The sequence below is a fragment of the Phascolarctos cinereus genome, unplaced genomic scaffold, assembly GCF_003287225.1.
Source record: "Phascolarctos cinereus isolate Bilbo 61053 unplaced genomic scaffold, phaCin_HiC Scaffold_5;HRSCAF=322, whole genome shotgun sequence".
Taxonomy (NCBI): Eukaryota; Metazoa; Chordata; class Mammalia; order Diprotodontia; family Phascolarctidae; genus Phascolarctos; species Phascolarctos cinereus.
Genome location: NW_027555958.1, coordinates 295523385 through 295544671, shown reverse-complemented (window position 1 = coordinate 295544671; position 21287 = coordinate 295523385). Strand labels below are relative to the sequence as shown.

Here is a 21287-nt window from a genome sequence, read left to right as displayed (position 1 = left end):
AGGAATGATTTTGGTATAGTTTCATTTTGTGACAGCAACGGTCATTTGTCTGTGCTTCTACTGACAGTAGACTGACTCAGAATGGCTGACCTTGACCAGATGAACCCGGATTGGGCTGGTTTCCCCATCTTTAGTTCTCTGTCAGTGGAGTGCTGGATCTCTTGCACGTTGTTTCATTGCTCTCTTTTATTCTGTAGTTTTTAAGAACGGATATTACTCCAAGAAAACCTACAAAAGTCATTGCTCTTAAAGAGCTCACTTCAATGACTATGAGAAATATTGCAGCAGCTCTTGGTGTCAGGGAATCAAAAATTTCAAGGATCATTCAAGCCCATAATGAAACAAGCTCAGTCCCACCAAGGCACAAAAGTGCTTTTCAAAGTGCAGATGAAAACCAAAAATGTTGCCAAGTGGCTAACTATTCCTGTAAAACAGCCTAATTAATGTTCAGCAAATGATCAATGACCTTCAGAGGGACCTGGCAGGTGGAGGGGCTGTTACTCATTCCTCTACAGTGAGGTACAGGCTTCCTGAAATTGGGAAGAACAGCAAAAAACAGGTAACTTGCTATGAAGAAGAAATGCTTGTCATGGGCAAGACAACATAAGGACTAGAGTACTGAAGACTGTAAAAAGGTTACTTTTGCTGATGATTAACATTTTCAATCAAGGCTATATAAAACCATTGTCACTAAGAATCCAGGTTATTCTGTAAGATCTCGGCATCTTCAGACTATAAACCATCTACCCCAAAAAACGTTTTGAGGATTTTGTTTTTCCTTCCATTGGGCCTAGAAGGCTTATCCCCATTAAGGGAAGGACAAACTCTGATAAATGTACTGATATACTGAAGAGCCAAACTATTTGGAATTATAGAAATTCAGAAATGGAGATGGAATACTGCAATACACTGTATCACATAAAGTTAAGAAATACATCTAAGAGATGGAGATAAACATGTTGCTACGAAATGGGAACTCACTTGTCTTAAACCCCAATGAAAAATTATAGGCTATCATCAAGGCCAGACTCGAAAAAATGGATTGTCTCCTCAAATATGTTTAATATCCAATGTGATAAGTGTAGTTTCATGATGAAGAATTAAAGAATGTCAAAATCATGTAACTGCATTGCCAAAGTGACTTAAAAAAGGACAGACTGCATATTAAGTTTTTTAAAAGATATAAAAAATTGTAAGCCAAAAAACTTATTTATTTTGTCCCAAGTAATTGCCACACTGAAAGATAGGCCTTAAACTGAGATTTAAAGGAAACTAGGGATTCTAAGAGGCAGAGGTAAGAAGGAAATATATTTTAGGGATGAGGAACAGTCTGTGCAAGGCATGGGTGGGAATGTTCTATGTAAGGAACAGCCAAGAAGGCCAGTACATGAAATGAAGTAATATATATATATATATATATACACATATATATATAATAAGACTGGAAAGGTATCTAAACCTAATATCAGATTTTAAGCAGCCATAAATAAAACTTTAAATAATCAATTAGAATACCAAAAGAGAGAACCCTGAGGCACTTACTTAAATCATGTAACATGCAACATACCCTAAAAACTCAGTCCCCAGTATTTAGGCTTAAATATAGCAAAGATCTGGACATTTGTGTATATGCCAACAGCCCAAGTTATTAAGGTTAATACATCTCTAGACAATCTTTTCTCGGCAAAGAAAAGTCACTCGGCTTTTTAGTCAAAAAGCTAAGGGCCCCTTGGGCCAATGTAAGGGATTCTGATATGAGTCAACTTGAAGACAAGGGCAAAGGTGCTACAATGCTTATGCCCTGTTACAAGCCATTCAGCCCAACAGCCTGATTTAAATTGTGCCCATGAAAATCTACACTTCCACTTTTTTGCTTTGGGTACGACAGAGAGAAGGCTATACATGTGCCCAATGCATGTACCCATGTAGCTCTATGCCTTCATCTTCAAAGGAAGAAAAAATATAAAGCACCAAAGCATGACATAATACCACTTAGACAAATACATTCATTTTAAAGTAAATGTACTTGGAGATATCCTAATGTTTCTTGTACCCTGAATGCAGTTTATGGCAAAATGGTAGCACTTCGGGGTTGAAAGAGACTTAGAAGCCACCTAATCCAACTCACATCTAATCAAGAATCTCTTTTATAACATCTCCAAAAAGTGATGATCTAGCCTTTGCTTGAAGACATCCAGTAGAGGAGTCCACTATCTCTGGAGGTAGCCCATTCCCCTCTTGGATAGCTTCTGTACTTGGTTCTTGGCCTTGGAAGCCAAACAGGCCAATGTTAATCCCTCAGTTACATGAATACTATCTTCTATTTTATACTAAATCTATTCTAAATCTGGGCTTCCCAGCCAGACTAGAAGCTCAAAGAGGACAAGAGATTTACATAATGTCTTTGTTTCTCCAAAGCACCTAGAACACTAGTGGGATTCGGTAACTCTCAGTGAGTGCCTTGCCCTACAGGCCTTTGGTGTGATTGAGGGTATCAGCTGTTCCTCCCTTTCAGGAAGTCACCTCATTGGTCCCCCTGCCTCCAAGAACCCAGCTTGAGCTGAAACTCTATCCAAAAACTCTATAGCAGGGGAATCTATACTCTCTCTCCATGAGAGAGCTGGCAAATTCATTGGGGGAAGAGAGGGTTTCTCAAATGTAGACACACAGGCTCATAGAGTCAGTGTCTTTTAACTTTTCAGACAAGAAAAAAACTTTCAATGTCAACCTTCTTTGAGGTCAGGTTTTTGCTTAAGACCTAATAGCATTCAGCAATTCCGAGAAAAAATAAGCCTCTTAGAAAAGGAAAGAGGCATTAATACAAGGGACTATGACTTAATGAAAAAAAAATGCACCTGACAAGATTCAGAGACAAAAGTCACTCTAAGCAAATGGTCTAACCCAGCCCTTCCCACCATTATATTGAGCCAGACTTGGCCTATCAATCCTTACCTTGCTAACATTGAGAGAAGCTAGGGGAGGAGGGGTTTCTGTGCGGTCATTAATTATTTCAATTTCCGAGACAAACTGTAGATTTATAAGCAGGATGTCTGCATGGTTAGGCTTTCCACTGGAAGAGGGACATTCTAGAGAGAATAAAGTTAAGAAAAACAAGCAGGCAGAGGCATTAACAAATCCTGATGGGACTGGAAAACATGATTCAAGGAAGGCTCAAGGAAAATCCACACCAAAAGCAAGTGGCGAAGAGGCCTCACAAGAAACACAGTAAGGAGTAAGGAATCCCAAAACCTCATTCTTCCCCTGTTTCACCCCCAAAACTAAAGGATTTCAGGCTCTACAAACAGGATCAAATTTGGGATCCCTGAAATGTTATCATCACTTTTCTCTTGCTAGTTTTTTGCATAGAACTTCAATGTAATTTTAATGCAATAAGGGTCTTTAAACTATAAGATGCCACACCTTACAGTTTCTATTCCAATAGTTTCTAGCATAATAATCATTGTGTTTATAAAGTACTTTTTAATTTTTGCAAGGTACTTTCTCATCATCTCATTTCTTATTTCATCAACGGGTTGTTGAAGATGAAAGGGAGATATCATTCCCACCCTGAAGATGAGCAATTGGCCTGTCCAACGTAATCCCAAAAGCTCATTCATTCACTTAACAAGAATTCATTAGGCATCTATTGCATAGGTACGGAGATTACAAAAGAAAAAGTCATTTACAGTGGTATACTTGAGACTAGAGCTACTACCATCAATCAGTCAGACTTTCATCCCAAGAATCCTTTGACTAATTTTACAAGTCCTATTCTGCAGATGGCAGTACCTCATCTAGAAAAAGTAACTATTGAAAATAGTCTCAAAAATCACTTTTCTATGCTTGAACTGTGAAACAAGTGGTTATCTCAATTGTTATTTGGAATTCAAACATCTGCCACTCCAGACCAGCAGGCTCAGTTAGACTCAGTGTGCACTTTCACTCTGTAAGATATCAAAAAATGATCACTGAAACAACTGTAGAGGGAACCACTTGTGAGAAAAAATAAATTCCCATACCTTAAACAAACTAGACATTTTAGATGTGAACAGATGGCACAGTGGGTGGTGTGCCAGGCTTGGGGTCAGGACATTCATATCCTAACTCAGTTACTTACTAGGTATGTAACTGAATAAGTCACTTAAACCTCTTCAGCCTCAGTTTGTTCAGCTGTGAAATGGGGCTAACAGGACTTACCTCACAAAGCTGTTGTGAGGATCAAATAAAATATCTGTAAAGCACTTACAAATTTCAAATCACTATATACTACTGTTATTATTCCCACCCCACAAAGAGGCTCTTTCCCAATTTAACATGTCTACTTGTTATCAGCACCCCTGCCCCCAGAATCAAACTTTGTATTCTTTGCCTGGGACTCAATGAGTACATCCCCAATTTAGCAACATCCAACAACACCCCCCCAAAGAAACAACACACAAAACAAGTCTCTTTCCAGCGATCTGATACAAACTTCATCCTCAGGGGACCCTTCCCTCAAAAAAGAGTACCAGCGATGGCCCCTAGTTCCATTTTCTGTGCCCTTGCCTCTTAACTTGAGCTCACACACACACACTCACTCACTCACTCTCTCTCACTCTCTCTCTCTCTCCCCCCTCTCCAAATTCAAGAGCCTCTTACCTTGGGTACAAGCTCGTCCCCCTAACCTACACACCCCCCTCCCCCACGTGACCACGTCCCCCTCTTTCATCTGGGGCTCGCAGACCCTACCTTAGAACCCCTCCCTTCCATCCACTACCCTTTCCTCAGTGACCCCTCCCCAGGGGATTCAGCCAGAACAGCCACCCGCGTGTCGAACCCCCTCCGCCCACCTCCCCTGCCTTCCTTCCTCCAGGCCCGGCTCCCGCGAGGGAACGGAGACCCCAATGGGGAGAGGAAGGGGGCGGCAGCAGGAGGGGAGGAAGGAACTAGGGTTGACCATGCGCATGCGTCCTTGGCGCCGCGGTGGCCGGTCGCCCCTTAGGCCCCGGACCTGGCCCGGCCCGGCCCGGCCCCAGCCCCAGCCTCTGCCGCCCCCCCCACCCGTGCCAGCCCGGCCTGGAGTCCCAGCCGACCCTTGATGAAAAGGATACTGAGGGCCAGCATCTTGGACTGGTAGTCAAAGGCTACCACCTCGCCCTGCAGCCGCTGCTCTTGGCACGTTCGGCATGAAACCTGGCTCCCAACGCTGAAGTACTCGCCCGGAGGAGCCGCCATCTTGGGAGAGCAGCGGCGGGCGGCGGGGCAGCGGCGAGGCCGGCCCCCTCAGTGCGCCGGCACGCACGCGCGGCGCGATGGCGTCAGCACATAGGGGGCGGGGCTACAGGACAAACTGGGAGGGCGGGGCTCCGAAGTGCCGAAGGAAAGAGAAAGAAGGGAGGAGGAGCAAGACAGCCTAGATGGGTTAGGGAGCGAGGGATCAAAACCCTGGCCCAAAAGAAATAAGGAGGTGCAAACCCAGGAAAGGAGTCCTGCCCTAAGTGAAATCCGACCCTATCCACTGAGCTGACGGTCTTCATCCATTTCTCCAGCCCTCCTCCCCACAAACACACAGCTTGCCTAAATTTAAGCTAGACCCTCCAATTCGGTTCAGCTTTATTTTGTTTTGAAGGGCTATTATTTGTTTTTTGTCTTGTTTTGTTTTTTTTCCCTAAAGAAATCTCAATCTGAGACACAGAGTTGTGTTTAAACTTCCCCCCAAAATAACTTTTACTGCACACATTTGCTCTCCTATCCTTTCACAAAGTGACAGGAAAAACAAGGATAAGGAAACAAAGGCTAAGGTTGAAATAATCCAATTAAATGAATAAGCTCCTTTAGGATAAACACTTTAAATTTTTAGCTTTTTAAGGCTAGGATCTAATATCTTGCACATAGCTGTTGAATTATTTAGTTAGAAGTGAACTGAATCAAGACCGTGGTGACTGTCATTTCCTCTCACTTCCTACAAATTTTGACATTTGGCCTCTTTTAGTCTAAAACTCCTATCTCAAGCTGATCCAATCCCAGGTCAAACACCAAGAAATCTAGAGGTATGGTCTGGGTGACAGGGATGGATTGGTCTTTATTGACCATGAATCTCTGATAAATTCATTTGGATCGGAGTCAACAGAGAAAATGACAGAAATAGAACATCACCCAGCCCTTAATATCAAAAAAGGAAGGAAAAGTATTGCTCTTGCCAAACAAGGGGCACAAACCTCCCTGCCCTCTGCAGCACCTTGTCGAAATCAAAAATGATACTACCTGATTATACAGAGTATCTTTTGTAGTCTTTTCATGTATATTACTTCATTTTATTCTCACCCCATCCTGGAAAAAAATAAATTTAAGAGGTTACAACAAATTAGTGGACCATATCATCTATTTGTGAGACTAGAAATCAGATATCCTAACCATGCCCATGTCAACATACCAGCACTCCAGCTACCCTTAAAATCTTTTTCACTATATAAATTAGCTTTTATCATTTCACAATGTAATATTTATTGGCGGGGTGATGGGACCTGGACTGTTTAAAAGGAAACAACCCAGTCCCTGAATTGTCCCATACATTTCAGCAGCCCATATCACAGGTGCCTCAGCCCAAGGCAACTGGCCCACCTCAGTCCACCTTAATTAGCTTAACAATCCTTTCACTCACTCTGGTCCCATCCCAGACTACTTAATACTCCTTTCACTATTGCACCTGGACCACCCCAAGACAATTTGCCACTCCTTAATCCCATCCAGATCCTTTAACCATCCTTTTTGTATATAAGCATCAGTCTCACTCCCATTAAGTTGCAGATTCACTAGGAACTCTGCCCACTTCTATAAGCCTTACAATACCGAAGCTTCTATTATCCTCACAAATAAACCTCTGATACTTTCACTGAAAGAAGTGGTCGAATTCTTTCCAGGCATAGTCATAGTACCCTTGCATTCTGGGGTTCCCAGCACTCCAAACTGCAACATTTATCACTTCACTTTATAATTGAGCTATCTTTACCATTTCACCATATAAATTTGCTATTTCTTCATTAAATGGAGTCCACTTTTCCATACTCATTTCTTCCTTTCCTCCCAACAAAAGTAACCAAGGACAAAAATATCTCAGGCTAGAAATGGCTTTAGGAACCCTCCCCTCCCCGTCAATGCCCTGTGGCCTAGACCTCATCAAAAACATGATAATTTCTGGTTTCCATAAATTCTTTTCTTGAATTACTCCAGATCCTAGTAGACTGTCCATCTCAGGGGTGGACACTGAACACGGCTTCACTCTCTCACCCACACATACTTATGTACAAAAACAACACTGTTGGATTCCCTGGATTACATGGCAGATAGACTTCAGGGGCATAAATTTTAGAATTTTAAAAATTAAACTCTCTCTTCCTCCCTCCCCAACCCCCCATCCCCTCAGGCAAGTCAAAACAAGGCAGTTGGAACACAGAAGTCTTCCAAAATAAGAATTCAATGTCTAACAGTGTTCCTGTACTGGGGTGTCCTATGAAGGCATATTTAAGCATCACCTTCCAATACTATTTATTACAATTCGGAATCAGGAGAAGGGAGGGGAGGGTCATTCCCTACAACAGGGTCAGTTAGAATGCAGTCCCCGGGAGAGAAAAAGAGTGTGTGCTTGTGTGTCTGTGTGTGTGAAAAACTGCTGTCCCCTTTCAAAACACACCTGGGATCCTATGGTTATGTCCTTGAACTTCCCTGTCCCTATCACCTGAAAAGACCACGGAGCTTTCTATCAATAAGGGAAGGCAGCAGAAAGGAAGCCCGATTTGGGAAAACTAGCTATCAGCCTCCTCAAGCAACATACTTCAAAGCCCCCCCGTTACCCTCTGACCCTGGACCTCAGAAGTAGCCACCGCCCCACGTCCGCTGCGGACCGGACGCGAACTGGGGACACGTGGGTCTAGGGGGAAACGCCCTCGCGAGCGGTTTGTCCCCTACGCTGAGCCGTAGAAGGAAGACCCAGCGAGAGGTACAAACCCGGGAGTGGGGCGTAAAAAAAAAAAGGTATTTGGAGGGCAAAGCTCGAGCTTGTGTACCTGGGGGAGGGGGCAGAACGGGGCCGGGGCCGGGAGGAAGAGAGAATTCAGTCTTGCTCGGACAGGGGGGGAGTCTGAGGAGCGCGCGCGTGGCTTGGAGGCGGAGTTTGGGGGTGCTCTGGAAACCGAGAGGCGGGGCCTTCCCGGGTAGAGCAGGGGCGAGGTTTGTGGAATGACGGACGTAGAGGGCGGGACCTGGAGGGAAGCTCAGCCGGGGGCGGGGCCTGGGAGCTGGAGGGCATGGGGGCGGGGTCTGGGGGGAAACGCTCAGGAGCAGGGGGCGGGGCCTGGGATGCTCAAAGTGCAGAGGGGGCGGAACTGAGAGCAGAGAGCTCAAGGTGCATGTCGGGCTGATACTAAGGGTGCCCTGGATAGGGTCAAATTAGCTATGGCAGTGGAAGGAAGTGGTGGGGACTGTGGGAGCACCTTCCTCTTACCCCTGGCCTCCCTCAGCTTCCTTCTCTTTAGAAGCAGCATTACTCCTGTCAAACCAAGGTCAAGGGCTCCAGGGCCTGTGGCTTCCTGGCATGGAGTCAACTCTGGGAGTGGGCATCGTGGTGGCCGAAACTCTACAGAGACAGCTGCCCTGGCTGGAAGACGTCTGGCTCTGGGTCACCTTCTTGGGTGACCCCAAATGCATCTTTTTTTTCTACTTCCCCTTGGCCTACTATGCCTGTCGCCATGTGGGCATTTCTGTGTTCTGGATTGCCTTGCTCTCGGAGTGGCTCAACCTCATCTCTAAGTGGTGAGACAAAACCCCTTACCATCCCTACTCCAAGGTCAGCAAGAATTTATTAAAGGCCAGCACTGTGCTAAGGGCTGAGGATACAAAGAAAAAAATGAAACAGTCCCTGCCCTCAGGGAGCTTATATTCTACTGAGGGAATCAGCATGTACATATATAAAATATGAAGTAAACCTAAATGCAGCTGGGTGATTAGAAGGAGGGTGGTTCCTTAAACATAAAGAGAGAAATTCAAAAGAGAAGTGAGATTGGTGAAATATAATGAGCTATCTTAATTTTATGTTGAGTTTTAGATCCCTGAAGACATCCAGTTAGATGTCTATCCACTGGATAGACACACACATAGAGACACACCAACTGTCACCCTACGTTAATCCCTAATTGTCACTCCTGAGGACATGCCAATAAACATACCCCATCATGGAAACATACCAATGGTCATCTCATACGCTGACCCCTCACATCACCCCCACATAGTCATCCTCATACCCAAGCCATAGATATTTAAACCGCAGTTGCCCCATACATACCCATAATCACTTCCTACCTCTTACCACTCAGTGTTACCCTTTGCTCTCAGTCACTGTGTGTTTCCATCCCACCCCCACAAGTAAGTACTTCCTAGACAAAGAGAAGGACCTCCTGAGTAGAGTTATTTCCCCTTCAGAGCCTTGCCTCCCTTCAACATGAAAACCCTAGGGATGAGGGACACAACCCCACAAAGGAGGTAAGTATCGCCATGAATGACATCCCAGAAATTCTCAGTAGGTGCTTTGTAAGGTCCTCTCCGTGCAATTTGCTTTTTCTGGTTTGATACAGGAGAGAGTTGATCTGCCTCTAACTGGACATTCAGCCTTCCCCTTCTGATCATCCCACAAAAGGATGCCACATGCCCAGCCTGGGAGAGAAGTAGAAGAGGCATTGAACAAAAATGTTCACCAGGAGACAAAGAAAGTTGAGAAAGAAGGACTGCCTGGCTCCTCTCTCTCTCTCTCTCTCTCTCTGCCTTTGTCAGTGTGAACCATTGCAGGAACAAGGAGGCAATCTTTTACTGAAAGTTTTAAGGAGGAAATGGTTATTTTCAGAGAGTTCCAGCCATTGGAATAGCCAATAGCCATTGGAAACTTTCCTTTTGGAGCTAGTCTTTATAGCACTTTAAGGTTTGCAAATACCCTCAAATACCCTGGCCTCCCTCCTCAACTCCCATGGTCTTCCTCACTCTCAGCCAGCCACCAGTGGTCATGCTGTCAATGTCACCTTCATCCCATGACTATACTACCTCCAGGTTCCAGAACACAGAAATTTCTCTTTCCCATTAATTAACAGTCTCCTTTTTTCCCCCCATCTCTTCCCCTGCTTTATTCCTCCTAAATTCTTCATTCTTCCTGTGACCCCCAGACTCTCCATTCCTGTCTGTTCCTCTCAGTTTATTACCTTTGATCTGGTCTCACTTTCTTCCTTTCACCATGGTTGATCAGATCAACTGCTTATTATTTTACCTTAGAATCTCTTGCCCTATTATCCTACTACTACTACTAATAGCTTACATTTACATATTGCTTTACACGTAGTATAAAGTGCAAAGCACTTTACAAATATTACCTCATTTTATCCTTACAACAACCTTTGGATGTAGGTGTTATTATTATCCCCATTTTGCAGTTGAGAAAAGAAAAGCCAAGAAAGGTTAAAACTTAATTGATTTCCTCGAGTCACATAGTTGGTAAGTGTTTGAGGCTGGATTTGAACTCAATTCTTCCAGACTCCAAGTCCAGCACTCCGTCTGCTGTACCTTCCTAGCTGCCATGCCTTGCTGAATCCTCATCCTATCTATACCTCCCTACCATCTTTCTTCTCTGTTCTTACTCCCATGCTGCTGAATGCTGTGGGAGAAAGTCACACAACCATGCCCATCAGGTCCACTATAAGCCTATATTATCTTAACTGGACCCTCACTGCTGCCTTTTTATTGGTCTGTGATTGACTACCATACTCTACATAGTGACTATCCTTAATATTCTCTTCTCTCTCTAAGTTACCTATTTTGTTGTTGAATCGTTTCAGTCGTGTCTGACCCCATTTAGAGTTTTCTTGGCAAAAATAACTGATACATTTCCTTTTCTGTCTCATTGTACAGATGAGGAACTGAAGCAAACAGGGTTAAGTAACTTGCCCAGGGTCACATAGCTAGTAAGTGTCTGAGGTCAAATTTTAACTTGGGAAGATGAGTCTTCCTAACTACAAGCCCCAGTGCTCTGTGCACTGCACCAAGTTACCTATAGCACCCCCTTTTCCTTCTCTTTCAGCAGGGGACCTCACCTCCTATTCTACTAAGAAAATGGAAGAAAATAGTCTCCATGCCACAAAACTCTCTGTCATCCTCTTTCATTCTCCCTTTGCTCTGTTCTCTGAGGAAGAAGTGGGAACTTTAGATAGAGCACTTTCTGTTGAGTGATGAGGTCAGAAACCAGATTGGAAAGGGTTGAGAAGTTTGGAAAGATCTCAGGGTCCCTACGAAAGGCACCGCCATTCCCCTACACAAAAAGAACAAGAGTGTACATTTTTCTATTTTTCCAGAGAAGAATTGAAGTACATGAAGTGTGAAAAAACTCGTGTCCTCTGCAGGTCGCATATAGGCAGTTGTAACTGAAGCAAAAATAGGATCTGGGGTGAGGGGGGTAGAATTACAGGGTACCCCTCATTTGAAGAGTGACTCTTCTGCAAGCTTTTGCCATCCTTCTTAGGCCCCGGGTAGGGGAGGAGCAGCAGAAATGGGAAATCTCATTGCCTCATCTCCTCCAGGTTCCTTTTTGGAGAGCGACCCTTTTGGTGGGTTCATGAATCTGGATACTATAATGAAGCACCCGCCCAAGTTCATCAGTTCCCTGTCTCCTGTGAAACTGGGCCAGGTAGGTGATCCTCCTACATTATCCCTTTCCCTTTCCAACCACATTGATGATCTCAAAGCCCTTTCCAGCCTGTGCAGGCTTGAGGGCCTTAACGCTTCTCTCTTAGTTATAAGAATAGAGAGTAGAGAAATGAAAGGCATTGGGTTGGTTGGTATAATGGTACCAACTGAAGGATACCCCATACTAATGTATCTAGTTGCCCATTAGTCGTGTCCTACAGGGAGAAGATAAAGAAGACTGCATGTGAAGGCCCACCTGTGGCATTAAGTGAGAAGAAAGGCCCAAAGGATCAGATAACCCTTGCCTACCTCCCTTGTGCTCAAACCCCACCCCCCACTTCCACAGAGAGGGAAGCTGTAACTTCTAGGCAAAGGGGACTTAACAAGTAGTTAAGTTATTCTACTTGAACCTGAGAAGGCATCTGGCCCCTTAAACACCATGAATGCCCAAACTCTTATGTTCCATCCTGCCCCCTTCCCCCTAGAGCCCCAACTCCCAGCCTCACACACACATACACCACAAGTGGCTCTATTTCCTGGCAGGTAGTCCCTCCGGTCACTGCATGATCACAGGAGCTGCTCTCTGGCCCATCATGATTGCCACCTCAAGCCAGATTGCGAAACGAAGTCACAGGTGAGTCTAGGAGGGCTCTTATGTACGGAATTTTCCCTCCGCAGGCATGGGGGAAGGAATAGACTCCTCAGCCCAGTGTCCATATCATCAGAACTGGGAGCCACACCACTGGTGTTGCTTAGCCATCTAATCATATGGGATGGAAATGGCTTGGCATTATTTGATTTGGAAGGGACTTAAAAGGCAATAATTTCTTCACCAACATCCCCCAAAATGGTCGTTTACTCTTCACTTTAAAATCACAAGTGGGGAGCTCCTTATTTCCAGAGACAGCTCATTCCACTTTTAGGTAACTAATTGTTAAGAAATCTTTCCATGTGTCAAGTCTAAAGTTTTCTCTCTCTCTACACTTTCCAGCCATTGCTCTTAATTTTGATTTCTGTGTCCAGACAGAACAAACCTAATATTTCTTCCATGTCATAGCTATCATGTCTTCCCAAATCAAAATAATTGGGTGCCCACCCTGACCCACTTGTCTTCTTCCTTCTCCAGCCACTGGATGAAGTTGATGCCCAGCCTGGCTTACAGCACATTCCTCTTGGCAGTTGGACTCTCCCGAATCTTCATCCTTGCACATTTCCCCCACCAGGTGCTGGGTGGCCTAATAGCTGGTGAGCCACTGGAGGGTGGGCAGTGACACTTCCCTCAGGGATGACAGACCCAAAGACAGGAAATTCTGACTCCCTGGCCCATCACCCCACCCCACCCCAAACCCTCCCTTGTGCCTTCTCTCCCATGGTTACCCTTGGCCCACCCTAGCCCATCATCTGTCTACCCCAAACCCTCCCTTGTGCCCTGTCTTCCATTGTGATCCTTAGCCTAGGGACTGTCCCTTCAAATTCCTTGAAGCTGTTGCCATGCCCGTTCCCAATAGGTGCTCTCCTGGGATGGCTGATGACTCCACATGTGCCTATTGATCGGCCAGTCAGCTTTTATGGGTTGACTGCACTGGCGCTCCTGCTGGGTGCCAGCCTTATTTACTGGAGCCTCATCTCTCTGGGAATAGACCTGACTTGGTAAGTTCTTGCTCCACCCCACCCCACTGAGGCAGGATGGCACCTTTCCTGGCCCTAGCCATCATCTCTAGCCCATGGGGTCCCCACAATAGCAGTAGACCAGTAGAGAAAATGATTCTGGTATGGCATACAGTCCTGGCTGAGGCTGAAGAGGAGCTTCAGAGGTGCCCCCATCTGAAGCAACTTTTCTACAAGGTTTCTTGGTTTTCCTCAGGTCCGTTCACTTGGCTTCCAAGTGGTGTGAGCGTCCAGAGTGGGTGCACATAGAAACTCGGCCTTTTGCTGGCCTGAGTCGGGATGCTGGAGCTGCCCTGGGCCTGGGCATTGCCTTACACTCACCCTGCTATGCTCAAGTTAGGCGGGCACGGTTGGGGATTCTGCAGCAAGCTGCTTGCCTGTTGTTGGTCCTAGGGCTTTTGGGGCTCCTTAACTGTCTGGGCAACCCACCCCAGCTCAGCCTCTTCTACGTCTTTAACTTTCTCAAGTTTACCCTTTGGCCCTGCCTGGTCACTGCCCTGGTGCCTTGGCTGGTCCTCTCCCTCAGTGTCCAGGAGGCCCCACCTGCCAAATCCAAGTGACCTCACCTTCCCTTTGTCCAACCAACACTCCAGATGACTTCTACCTCCCGCCAAGGAGGCCTCACTTATCACTGCAAGAGACCTCTCCTGTTCAGTGCCCTCTCACCTCTACCCCCAACTGCCATTGTGACTGCTGCTTGCTGCTGCCTAAGATGAAGGCTTCCTTCCATTTGACTCCTCTGGAGACTCTTCTGTGCCCCCAACATGCCTGTCCCACCCCTGATCACTTGAACTTTAGCCTCAGAGAAGGAGGGTATGTCTACCTGGAAGGGGACTGGCCCTGTCAACCTTTCCCTTTCCCCACTTTGTTGAAACCCTACCTTTCCCCCCTATCCCAAAACTTTGTATTTTTTAAAAGCACTGGAAATAAAAGGTACAAAAGAACTTCCAGCACTGTGAGAGGACTATCCACAGAGGTCCCAGAAGTCCAGTGGCAGTTCTGTGCTTTTGTTCTGCATTTGTGAAGTTAGAAAGTGGCCAACCTTAGCCCTTGGTTCTCCTCTTCTACTCCATGTGGAGGGGATAGCTACCTACCCACAGCCAAGCCAGGCAAGTGCTTTGGACTCAGAATGAGTTACCTTCATTTACCCCTTCCCTCCTCTGCCTTTAAAGAATGGGGAAACTAAATTAAATTAAGGACATTCCCCATGGCCATTTAGAGTTAAGCTCATCCATCTTCTTGCTCTTAGAACACTGATAAGGATGGGGGCAAGGGTCTATTCATTCTTGAAGCTCTCTAGAAATGCTCTGACAGCTTTCAACTACCTGACCAAGTCATCTCCCACCCAAAAGATTAAATATCTTTCCTGTCCAATCCTCTTTTCCAAATTCATAGAATTACTGATTCTCAGAGCCATAAGGGAGCAAAGACATCATAGGGTCCAAATATTTCTGAGGCATGGAACCTTTCTATGGCATCCTTTACTAGCTGTGTGACCTTGGGAAAGACACTTAACCCTGTCTACCTCAGTTTACTCTAATGTAAAATGAGGATAATAGCACCTACTTCACAGGGTTGTTGTGAGATTGAATGAGACAATAAAAAGCACTTAGCACCGTGCCCAACACATAGTAGGCACTTAATAAGTGCTTGTTTCCTCCTCCCTGATAGGGTCATCTACCTTCTGCTGGAAAACCTCCAGTGATCAGGAGCTCACTACTTCTGAAGGCAGACCATTGTGCTTTTGAACAGCTCTCATTGTTCTGAATTCTAATCACTGGACCATTGTCCATTGCCATTGCTAATACCCTACTTCATGCCCTTATCACTTTGAGCCTCGACTAACATACAATCTGTCCTCAGTCCATCCTTCATACAGGTACCAAAATAACCTTCCTAATACATATCCCAGCTCAAAAACAGTCTCCCTCTTTGATATGTTCAAAGGATCTGTGATTTTGTCAGTGTGGAGAAATGCCCTCCCACACTGCAGATTATACCCTCAGTTGTACCTACTAGCTGTCAATCAACAAACATTTGTTAATCACCTACTATATGTCCACTGCTAGGTGCTGGGGATGTATATATATATACACGGACACAAAAACGAACAGTCCTGCCCCTGAAGTTTACAATTTAGTCAGGGAGAAGACGTATACATACATGCCATGCACACATGCATATGTATACAGATATATGTGTGTATGTATACGTATGTGTGTGCATTCAAAATAGATACAAAGTGATTTTGAAGGCAAGAAACCAGCAGCTGGGAGGATTGGGAGAGACCTCATGTAGAAGATGATTCTGAGCTGAGAGAAGTGAGGGGGGACCTGCAGGTAAGAGATGGTATTCTCATGTATTAGGACCAGTCTTGTTGGACTTCAGTGTTGTGGAAGGAAAATAATGTTGCTAAGGCTGGAAAGGTCAGGGCAGGCATTAAATAAATGCAGGCATTTATATCTGCTACTGAAGGCAATAGAGAGCCTGTGGAGTTCTCATTTGAGCCTCATAATAACTATACAATGCAAATGCTATTATCTTCATTTCAGATAAAGAAATTGAGGCTGAGAGGTTAAGTGACTTGCCCAGAGTTGTGTAGCTAGCGTCTGAGGCAGAATTTGAATTCAGATCTTACTGATTCTCAGTCTAGCACTCTTACCCACTGTGCCACCTGATTTCATCAGTCAGTAAACATTAAGCACCTACTATGTGCCAGGCACTGAGTTTCATATACAAAACATTGTGGAGATAGAAATGACAAAGGGATGAGACTGAAGAGTTATGGATGACACTGAGGTTGCAAACCTAGGTGACTGGATGAATAGTTGTAACCAATAGAAAGAGACATTCAGAAAGGGTTAAGTTCATGGGGAACAAAGAGTTCATCATGGGGTACAACTGAATTTGTGGCTTCTTTGGGACATCAGGTAAGGAGTTGCTGATGTGGAACTGGAGCTCAGCCAAGAGATTCAGTCTGGATATATAGATCTGGGAGTCATTAGCATGGAAATCATTAAGCCTATAGAAGCTGCCACGGTCACTGGGTTTAGAGAGAAGAGGGCCTAGGACAGACTATTCGGGTACAATTACAGCGAGGGGCCATGTTGTGAAGGAGACCAAGAAACAATCTGATAGGTAGGCAAGCCATGAACAGCCTCACCCAAAGAGGATGAGTATCCAAAGAAGCCACAGTGTTCGAACAGTGTCACATACTTCAGAGAAGTCTTGGATGAGAACTGCAAAAAGATTTGTCACTTTAGAAAAATAACTGATGACTTAGGAGAGAGCAGTTTTAGTTGAGCAATGAGGTTGGAATCCAGATTGTAGAGGGGTTAGAAGATAATGAGAGGAAGAAGTGAAGGCAGTGAGTGAAAACAGCTTTTTCAAGGAATTTGGCTGAGAAAGGGAGAAAAAAATATAGGATGATAGCTTTTGAGGATGTGAAGGGGTTTTTTTTAAAGATCAAGATTTGGACGTGTTGGTAGACAGCAGGGAAGTAACCAGTAAACAGAGGCTGAAGATGGGGGAATGGCGTGGTGATGTTGAGGATGATCTGCTAGAGAAGACCCTCAGATAGGAAAGATAGGATAGGATACATAGAAAGGGATTGACCTTGACAAAGAAAAAGGCCACCTCTTATCAGAAGCTAGAGTAAAGGAAAAGAGTTAAAGGGGGTGTGAAATGAATAGAAGTAAAAAGAAAGCTCAGCCATTTCCCAGCTATTTTCTCAATAAAATGGAGGTCTTCAGCTTGGAAGGTGGGAAGAGGAGGTGGTGTGGAAAAAAATTCATCTGAACAGATGGTGTGGGGAATGGACTAGAGAATCGATTAGGATGGAGTAAAAATATTGCATTGCTGTAGTGTGGGCCCAATCCCCTCCCTCCGGGTGGGTGACTTCCAACTGCATTCAGCAGCATATGAGTAGAAGTAAAGAAGTGGGAGGGTGGAAATGATCCAGACTTGGGGTTTGGCAGGATAAGACAGTGGATTCAAGAGTAGAGGATTGTGTGGAATGGAAATGGTCAGCTACAAGATGGAGAGACTGGGAAGGGAGAAAAGACAGGTGCAAGCAGGGGTAGTTCTTTCAGGCTTCAGAAGGTTAAGTGACTTTTTTAGGGTCACAGGGCTAAAAAAGTATCAGAGGCAGAATTGGACTCAGGCATTTATGGCCCCAAACCCTTGATGACACTCTATAAAGTAAAACATAGACTTCCTAACCTGGAATTTAAAATCTATCATCTGTATTCAGTTTACCTTTGGGGCTATATTTCATGTTATTCCATTTCACAAACTGCTGCAGAGAAAATGGATCACTCACTGTTCTCAGTTCTTGTCTGGCCCTCCCACTACCTTGACTTTATACAGCCTGACTCCCTTCCCTTTAACCTTCCCCAAATCTAACCTATTAACATCCAACCCCTCCCAGAGCCCAGGTCGGATGCCATACTTTTCATGATCCTCCCCAGTAGAACAGGGAAATTTTTGTCTTTGAAACTCGGAGACTGTCCTCATATATTACATACATTATGTCCTCACCCACCACAACTCATTAAGGTAATTTTGTATCCACACATTCCCAGCATCTTGCACAGCGTAGTGGGTCCTCTAAGTGTTTGTCAAATTAAAAAGAACTTTCTAGAGTGTGGCCTATTGGATATTCCTCTACCTCTTCCTCCACCCACATCCTCTCACGTATAAGGCAGCACCCAAGGTCTAGTCCAGCTTCTGCCTAAGCAAGAATTCCCTGCATATCCAGCAAGTGGTCATTTAGACTTTGAAAACAAAATGAGGGGGAACCTACTATCTCCTGAGACAATCTCATCCCACTATTAAATAGTTCATTAGCAACTTCCTTCCCTAGGACAAGCCAAAATCCACTTCTGTGCAGCCTCTGTTCTGTACTCTTAACAGGTAAGCCCCACATCTTTTTCAGAGGGCTACATAACCCACACCTCTCTCTTTTAACCGTTGGCTAACAATTATTCTTCAGGTCCTTCTATTGACTTTTCATGTTCTGATTTCAGTTCAGATTAAACCTTTGCCGTGCTTACTGGGTGCTAAGCCAAGTTTAGGCAAGTGCACAGTCCCCATCATCGTAGCCTTCTCTGTAGACTGTACTGCCTCAACACTCTCCTCTCCTCATTCCTATTTCCTAACCGGGCTTCTTGAGGCAAGACTGCTAACCTCTGTTATCTTAAGAGCTGAGGCTCATACAGCACTAAGGGTGGAAAAGTACTTTACATGTATTATCTTATTTGAGCCTCATGATGGGTTGTGGGGGAGGGGTATCTTGACTTGCACAGAGTGACAAAGGTCATAAGACGCAGCGTTCACTTGGGTTTTTCTTCAAGTCCAGCACTGTATCGTAGAGACATCATGTTTTCACGCAGATGGAAAGAAGGCTTCAACCCTTGTCTGGGGGCCCAGAGAACAAGAGACACAAGCCCCCAGGGGGCACTGCCAGAAACAAGTTTATTTACACAAGGACACACAGTGTAACAGGTTACAAAATACTCAACTGAAATCCATACCCAAAGAGAGAGACAGAGCAGATGTGGGGAAGGTTACATGAGAACTAGACAAGGTGGGGGAAAGGGGAGGAGAACCAGCTTTGGACTCATGGCTCTCCTGCTGGCCATTAAGAAGACCCTGTTACACTTGGTCTAGCCCACCCTCCCCCCAAAGGTAGGGCACAAGCACGAGCACACACACACACACACACACACACACACACACACACACACACACACACACACACAGAGCAAGATGGACCAATGGTTGTAGGGACACATCCTCTTCCCCATTCCAGCCTCACTGTAGGGGTAATAAATATGTAAACAGATTGGGGGGTCCAGGAGGTGGGAGGGGCAAGGGAAAGAAACCCCACCCCCCAGGCACCACTCCCACTCTTTGGTTTCCTCCAGGCTGCAGGGCTTTCCCAGACACCTGAGGGGCGCTGGCCCCTAAGTGCACCCTCTCCTGCCCTCATGCCTAGGTTGCCGAGAGGCCTGGGACCAAAGATGGGAGGGTCGGGGTGGGGGTGGGAGCAGCTTCTGCAGCTCCTTTCGTTTTGTCCACCTCAGGCCTGCCTGCCAGCAGAGTGCAACACGAGGAAGAGATAACAGGCAGGAAGAGAGGTTGTCCTTTGTCCCCCGCAGCTGGTCAGGGTGGGGATAAGAAGGAGCACCTCAGCCTCGCCTTTAATTTCTGACTGCCTCCCCCGCAACCCCAAAGAACAAATGCTCCATGAAAGGTCTACTGACCTAAAGCAAGCATGACACTGACTGGGGCAGCCACGCTCAAGAACAAGCAGTAGGGGCACCTGTCAGGAAGGACAGTGTCCCAATTCATCTGACATCCTGGGCTAGCAAGGGCCCCTGTCCTGAGCACCAGAGGGTGCTCACCTGTCCGGGCCACTCCAGTCCCCCCCCAAATCCCAAGCTGTGCCAGTCAGGAAGGCTGGAGGACCATGCCTTCTAGCTCAGACAGGACAGGTAGAAAAGGCTGGAGTGCAATTATTTCCTTGGTTCCTCCCCTGGCTTCCCTAGAGAAATAGACACAAAGCCTAGAGCAGATCAATCAAAGAACCAGGAGTCCAGTTCCCAGCCCCCAAACAGACCATTCTTCCATCCTCTAAATCAGTTTCCCTTTAGACGGGAGGGAAGGTAGAAAGGGACACTAAGTGGTATGAAGAATATGACTATGATCTCCACCTCAGTTCTGGTAGCCAGGTCTTCACCAGTGAAATGGAGAAAAAGGAGCAGACAACACAGATAGATGTCTTTATACAGAGATGGCAACAACAGAGAAGAAATAAAAGTATGGAAGTACCAGGTTGGGACCCCCCTCTCTTCACCCTGAACTGTTTGAAGAAAAATGTTAGGGGAGTGGGAGGGCATTCCAGGACCCTCCCCTAATGCTGAAAAGGGAGAGGAAGGGGCACAGAGAAATTAAGGCATTGCCTCCCAAAATCTCCTGGATGCAAGGCACCAAACTCGCTGCCTCCTCCTTGCTGAGAGGACCCAGAGGGGCTAGAGAGGGGGCACTGAGGATACTGACCTAGTCCCAGGGTCCACCAGGCACAAGCTCCAGAGTGGAGGAAAAGGACAGAAAAACAGGGAATACAGGTATAAAAGATGGGAAGGGAATAGTAGGCAAGACAACCTCTCCTCATAAGGGAGGTACTATTGATGAGGGAAGCAGGATGTAGAAAGGAAGAAATCCGAGCCAGCTTGGGGTAGTGGGAGGGTTGAGGCTGAGAGATGGACACAGCACACGATGTCAGATGTGTGACTTTTTGTTTTTAATAGAAAAAATAAACAAAATCACAATGATGAAGCCCAGGGGTCTGAGCGTCACACGGCAGGTTCCTGCTCCATGGGCTCCTCCAGCGACCTGTGGGGGCAAGCATAGGGACACAGGCACATGAGTGCCCACTCAAGTATGTGAGGTGGAGAAAGAGGAAAACGTAGGGGGAAGAGGGTTACCTCAGGGTGTGGGTGGGGCCAGCCTGCTCCGCCCCTACTGACAGCAATGCCATGGCGCTCAGGGTCTCCGCCTCTTCCACTTCTCCTGCCTGCGCTTCCTGCAGAGAGCGCCCCACACCAGCCGCGTTCCGCTGCACACAGCTCCAGTGTTTACCTGCCAGTGCAGGTGCGTGGGGACCCATCAATGGCCAACCCCTGGAACATCTCTCCATGGGAAAATTCCCACTTCCACTCATCTCTCGGTGCTCACGCCTGACCTTTCTCTCACCTCTACTCCTGCTGCTTCTTCCCTATTCAACCACACCCTCCTAGTGCAACCTCTAGGTATCCCTTCCCCAGCTCTTTGTCAAGAACCCCCTTTCCCTATCCTCCCTGCATCTCCCTTGTCCCCTCCACTAGTTCTTCCTTACTTGTGCAAAGCACAGCCCTCTTCTT

The 21287-nt window shown here is 45.9% G+C and overlaps 3 protein-coding genes across 12 annotated transcripts in view; 1 reads left to right on the top strand and 2 right to left on the bottom strand.

The window, feature by feature from the left end:
- Positions 1-6200, bottom strand: part of LSM12 (LSM12 homolog) — a 29152-nt gene extending 22952 nt beyond the window's left edge. Inside the window, exons 1-2 of the mRNA XM_020997439.2 lie at positions 5091-6200; positions 2953-3086 (exon numbers count right to left, since the gene is read on the bottom strand). Coding sequence (XP_020853098.1) covers positions 2953-3086; positions 5091-5214 — 258 coding nt within the window. The 5' untranslated portion in view covers positions 5215-6200. The remainder of the gene's footprint in view (positions 1-2952; positions 3087-5090) is intronic.
- A 1708-nt stretch (positions 6201-7908) lies between these two features.
- G6PC3 (glucose-6-phosphatase catalytic subunit 3) lies at positions 7909-14306 on the top strand. 6 transcript variants are annotated; one of them, XM_078155979.1, is made up of 8 exons: positions 8697-8787; positions 9454-9513; positions 9606-9740; positions 11589-11699; positions 12242-12328; positions 12821-12939; positions 13203-13344; positions 13559-14306. In XM_078155979.1, the coding sequence occupies exons 3-8, from the start codon at positions 9718-9720 to the stop codon at positions 13920-13922; spliced, it is 846 nt and encodes a 281-aa protein (XP_078012105.1). In that variant the 5' UTR covers positions 8697-8787; positions 9454-9513; positions 9606-9717; the 3' UTR covers positions 13923-14306. The 6 variants fall into 6 exon arrangements, with proteins under 6 accessions (XP_078012103.1, XP_078012101.1, XP_078012102.1 ...); XM_078155977.1 differs by lacking the exons at positions 9454-9513; positions 9606-9740 and adding an exon at positions 7909-8010 and having other exon boundaries at positions 8511-8787; XM_078155975.1 differs by lacking the exons at positions 9454-9513; positions 9606-9740 and adding an exon at positions 7910-8010 and having other exon boundaries at positions 8496-8787.
- Positions 14307-20646: 6340 nt separating this feature from the next.
- HDAC5 (histone deacetylase 5) overlaps positions 20647-21287 on the bottom strand; it is a 39337-nt gene continuing 38696 nt past the window's right edge. For all 5 annotated transcript variants that reach the window (XM_078155974.1, XM_020997430.2, XM_020997431.2 and 2 more), the window contains 2 exons: positions 20853-21006; positions 20647-20760 (listed from right to left, as the gene is read on the bottom strand). In XM_078155974.1, the coding sequence (XP_078012100.1) occupies positions 20721-20760; positions 20853-21006 (194 nt within the window). In that variant the 3' untranslated portion in view covers positions 20647-20720. The remainder of the gene's footprint in view (positions 20761-20852; positions 21007-21287) is intronic.

Bases quoted from the DNA above. Each gene is read 5' to 3' on its own strand.
- G6PC3 (XM_078155977.1), top strand. From the start codon at position 8,570: ATGGAGTCAACTCTGGGAGTGGGCATCGTGGTGGCCGAAACTCTACAG. The intron at 11,700-12,241 runs GTGATCCTCCTA...CCTGGCAGGTAG, and splicing joins TGTGAAACTGGGCCAGGTAG to TCCCTCCGGTCACTGCATGA. The intron at 13,345-13,558 runs GTAAGTTCTTGC...GGTTTTCCTCAG, and splicing joins CTGGGAATAGACCTGACTTG to GTCCGTTCACTTGGCTTCCA.